Source organism: Cupressus sempervirens, chromosome 3, assembly GCF_028749045.1.
Source record: "Cupressus sempervirens isolate cs-2001-9-10 chromosome 3, ASM2874904v1, whole genome shotgun sequence".
NCBI classification, from domain to species: Eukaryota; Viridiplantae; Streptophyta; class Pinopsida; order Cupressales; family Cupressaceae; genus Cupressus; species Cupressus sempervirens.
In genome coordinates this window covers 472,222,521-472,227,823 of record NC_143120.1, presented here as the reverse complement: position 1 = coordinate 472,227,823, position 5,303 = coordinate 472,222,521, and the positions used below count along the sequence as shown (strand labels likewise).

Below are 5,303 nucleotides of genomic sequence, written 5' to 3'. Positions count from 1 at the left end.
TCAAAGAATGATGATTCAAAGGAGGTAAACTAGACTACTTATAGATCAATGATTGAGAAACTTCAGTATGTGGTTCACACAAGACCTGATATTACATTGGCAGTTGGAATATTTGAAAGATTTTTTGCTAATTCTAAAGAAAATCACATGATGACAGTCAAAAGAATTTTGAGTTGTATAAAAGGAACTGAAGATTATGGGTTAAGGTACAAGAAAGGAGGAAATATTGAGTTAAGAGCAAGAAGCATTGATGATAGGAAAAGTACTAGTGGAGGAGCATTCTTTCTAGGAAAGAGACTAGTGTCTTGGGCAAGTAAAAAGTATAATTATATTTCTCAATCCACAACAGAAGAAGAGTATGTTTTTGTAGCAGTTAATTATTCAAACATAATGTGGATCAAATAGTTGATGTCAGGAATGAAGTAAGAAATCAAGGAACTAGTGGTTATCTATTGTGATAACACAAGTGCAATCAATATATCCAAAAATTCAGTGACGCACTCAAAGACAAAACATATTGCAATCAAATATCATTTCGTAAGGGAATTGGTTCAAGACAAAGAGGTGAGATTGGAATATGTGAACACCAAGGAGCATATAGCAAATATATTTACCAATTTTTTTACCTAAGGATGCATTCATGTATATTCCCTCTCTGATGCTCGCTAAAGCAAAATGTAGTGAGGCATCAACCAAGCTCTATTGGAGATCAATCAAGTTGATGTAGTGTAATACATAGCATATTGCATATGAATCAATACATAAGGTACATTGTAATTTTTGATATATGTATCCTTTGGCATTTGATGTCAAAGAGGGAGATTTTATTGTTAACATAGAAGATTATGAAAAGTTCAGTATTAATGAGATTGAGGGAAAGTTTTGATGATGGAGTCTATAGTTAAGAGGTAGAAAATGACTAAAGAACAGTGATAAGAATGCAATAGATACAAATCCAAGTACAATCTCAGAGAGAGCTAGTATGGATGAGAATTAGAATGAAACTAAGGATATTATATAGTTGCTCATATTTTTATTAGTTTATGTTGACATGTGTTTCCATCAATGCCAAAGAGGAAGTTTGTTAGAAATAATTATCCAATTGTCTATTGTCATTGATGTTTACACAAATGTTAGTATTAACCAAGCAATATAGAGTTTGCAATATTAACCTTGTGTATCTTAGTATTATCTGAGAGGTCAGGTAATGAAGACTTTCTAGTATTAACTAAGTAGTTGGTTAATGAAAGAATTCATGCTTGTAGTATTGACCAAGTGGTTGGGCATCAAAGGAGATTAGTATTGACCGAGTGGTCGGGCAATGAAGAAGTTGAGTGTTTAGTTCCAATATTGACTAAGTGACAACATATTGTAATTACAAAATGTTTTATTATTAGGAGCTGGCTATTTGGATATTTGTTGATATTTTGAAAGGGTTTTCAAGCTAAATTTTCTTAGCCTATGATATATAAGAAAGGTCAAGTTGTGAGGATAAGATGTGTAAAAAGAAAAATATGAAATAGAAGGATATGTGAGTGAAGGCAAAGCAGAGCAGGAAAGTGCATAAATTAAGCTACAAAGAAACACCTGATCAGGAAGGATCTAGAGGTCAAGCTAGAATAGAGATATGAATAAAGAAAGTTGCTTCATAAATCAGGTCAAATTGTTGTTGCTTTCTAACCATTGTAGCAGTAAAGAAATCTCTTAACAGAATTGATTTAACAATCATTTTGTAAATCCTCTAGCAAGGTAACATTTTAAGATTGAAGTGTTTGAAGACCTCTAACTAGACCACTCCTAACAGGGTGATCTAAATCCTCTAAGAGGGTCATACTTAACAATATGTTTTGTAACTTTTAACATGGTTGGCTCCTAACAGGGCTCACTTCAAAAGAGTGAAAATTATTGTGACTAGTTGCAAAGTGATTTTCCCAAATTGAGTTTCTATGTTAAATCTTGGTGTCATCTGTGTTCTTATGCCTTATATTTCTGCAACTAAGTTACTAAAGGATAAAATCGACTAATTTATCTTAAGATTGTTTTGTTAACCGAGCATCAATTATATTCTAGTGTTAACTGAGCTATTCTATATTGTATGATAAGTGAAAGTTTGTATAACATCTAATGGACAAGGATTTGTTTTTGTAGTAACTGATTCACCCCTCCCCTCTCAATTACTCCTATTACATTTCCAACAATCACTTCTCTTCAGAGGAAAGGGGATGAGTTGATTTGGTTGGAGAAGTGTGAAGAAACTTTTTAGGCCCTTAAGAAGTTATTGACCAATGTACCTATCTTGATAGTATGGATCTAGCATAAAATTTTATTATTTGTATTACTATGCTATTGGATTGGTCAAGGCTTTTTCATATAAGAAGATTTAGTGTTTTCTTCTTAGCCACAAAGTTCAACGACCATAAATTACTCCACTCACACTTGAGAGTAGCAACAATAGCTTATATGACTTGTTTGATATAATGAGTTCCTTATGAATCATTAATTGTAACTTTATATCACTATTATAATCTTTACCATATCACATGAAAATCGAAACTTGAATGCTGGTCGATTGTTCTATTAGATGGAGATTTTTTGTTTTAGATGTGAGTCTTTACAGACTTTTAGCATAACATCTCCTAATCATCATTAAAATCTTTCATTTTTCTTTTAAGCATCAGGATACCATAAATTTTGGTGTGTGGAGAGAGCCACACTCCACTCTATCCATAGCTGAAATAAATGCTTACGTGGAGGGCTCGGAGCGGTTGAGGAAAGCGGGGCGCTGGCCACATCAATTCAATCAATAGCTCCCTCAAATCTTATCTTCACAATTCCTCGCCTCCCCTTGTCTACGCCACTAAGTCTGTACCCACATAGAAATTTCACATTAAAACACCATTTTCATACTGCCCAATTGCATTTTCTGCAGATCCACTTGTATAAGTTTGAACAACAATGGCCTCTGCAGCAACAATGTCCCTGAGCTCCCCCATTGCCGCATCTTCATCTGCACTCGGTAACAAATGTGGTGCCCTGAAAAGGCCAAAATATGCATCGGGTCTCTCAGTTTACAGCCCTTGCAAGGCCAAACTAAAGAGGACAGCTGCGGTGGTGATGAACAATTGCGTCGTTAAGGAGCAGCCGAAGCAATCTCAAGCCCTTGCAGTTGCGAATGGCATGGCAATGGTGGCGGCCATGGTGATTCCTGAGATTGCAGAGGCGGCATCTCCAGGTGTTTCCCCTTCCCTCAAAAACTTCCTTCTCAGTATTGTTTCAGGAGGTGTAGTGCTTGCTGCCATTGGGATTGCTGTGATTGGAGTATCCAACTTTGATCCCGTGAGAAGAACTTGATGAATTAGGGTTTCATCTGTTTTGAATTTTCATTTTAACTGCAATACATTTGAATTTCTTATGAATTCATGGAGCATGTTAAAGTGGGGAATTCGTATTATTTCAGTCTATCTATACTCTAAGATTATATGCAAGAGATGAAATGATTTCTTGGAATGTGCATGATGTGCTGAAGATTTTGCAATTTCTTCTGTTAATTCTCTACTTTACATGTTTGGCACATAGCGTTGTATAACATGTATTCTTTTTCAGTTTTTAATCAAAGAGATAAAATGAAATCTGAATCCTGGCATTTCCCTGCCCTTTGTGTTTTGTTCTCTGCATTTTTCTCCACTGTCATTGCTACTATGCCCTGAAGCTGGCTTATGCTGTTTCTGAGCAAGCAGTGGTTCTTTAAGCTGTAGCTTCTCGCTGTCTAAACACTAAAGTAATGCTGGCTATTAAAGTTCTTCCTTCCTTGTACAGAATGCATTTTGACATGGGTCATGGGCAATTGATGTGTGTACAAAATCTTATACCTCACTCTTGGATTGCTTAATGGAATTGTATGTTTTATGGGATTAGTTTAGTATGATGGAACTTCTTCTTTCAAGGATTTTCCATCTGTAAAGTTGTTGGCTGAAATCTTTTCTCTTAAGAGTTATTTCCAGTAAATTTGTTTAGGCATGATTGTAGCCTCGGCCTGTTTAGTGTTGATCTTTGTATTAGTAGACTCTTTAAGAATCATTCAACTTCAAGAATACACCACAACCTCTCGAAAGTTGGAACTTAACATGTCATTAGATCTGCATATGAAGAGTTCTATTCAATTTTTGATTTTCTTGATAATGTAAATTGCAATCGAAGTTAAATAAGAGATAGCAGTAGAGCACTGGACCTTCAATTTGAATGATAATTTTACTTCAAATTTATGTTCTTTGCATTCATGATTGTTTCTGTTCTGGTAGTTGCTAGATAATTCCAGGCTGTGAATGAGCAAATGAAACCATGAAGTTGTGCCTTACAATATAAATTGCAAACGAAAGCAATGCTCGTATTTAGAAGCTAATTAAGCTTTTTCAACTTATATATGTACATCCTTAAACATGTGGTTCTAGATGTTTTAGAATACACTGTATAAACTGACTGGTAAACTCAACTAGACTTATCTTTTCGGCTAATATCAGTTTTAACATTAAAAAAACCAAGATTTCCAACTCCTATCAACATCCTTGTATTGACTAGTTACCATCTATGATAAGTTTTAGGAACATGTATTATGTCCACTCGTAAATATGATTTCTCAGACGTTATACCCAAGGCCATAGAAAAAGGATTTGTCTTTGTTGCCTGTAATCTGTACTATTGTTATTATATGTTGAAACACATTGAAAGGCACGTGCTGGTGCTCGAATTTCACAGATTTGAAGGTAGCAAATGATTAGCAAAGATTGTGCCACTTTCAAACTAATGCATTACATTTTCATGAGAAATGTGAACAAGTTTTGATACATGAGACCAACAAATCACGAGTCTAGTTTTGTGCAGAAGTTCATATCTGCAATTGTGGAACCAACCAAGGTAATGCATACTCAAATTTCTAGATCAATAACATTCGTTAGACAGGTTCTTATTATTTTATTTTTCATAGCAAACTATGGTTAATTATCCTTGAATTTAATTCTAGTTTGTCTTAGTTATAGTTTTTGTCTTAGTTATAATATTTGACATCGAACTAATTCATCTTTCTATATTAATTATCAATTAATCAGTGTAATGAAAAAATATCACTTAGATATTTAGCTATTTGATCCTTGGCAAATGTTTCATAATTCTAATGATTGCATTAAACACAATGATTTGTTGATTTGTTCAAGGAAGATTCCTTGTCAAATGATATTGTGATGCAATACCAATATGTATGTCAAATAAGTTTCTAGTTAATGGATGCGTGTAGTATTAGGAAATTTTTA

General features: G+C 34.2%; 1 protein-coding gene across 1 annotated transcript; it reads left to right on the top strand.

The window, feature by feature from the left end:
- The first annotated feature begins 2,721 nt into the window (after nt 1-2,721).
- Nucleotides 2,722-3,505, top strand: PSBX (photosystem II subunit X). Its single transcript, XM_089820370.1, has one exon. The coding sequence runs from the start codon at nt 2,956-2,958 to the stop codon at nt 3,349-3,351; it is 396 nt and encodes a 131-aa protein (XP_089676496.1). The 5' UTR covers nt 2,722-2,955; the 3' UTR covers nt 3,352-3,505.
- The last annotated feature ends 1,798 nt before the right edge of the window (nt 3,506-5,303 follow it).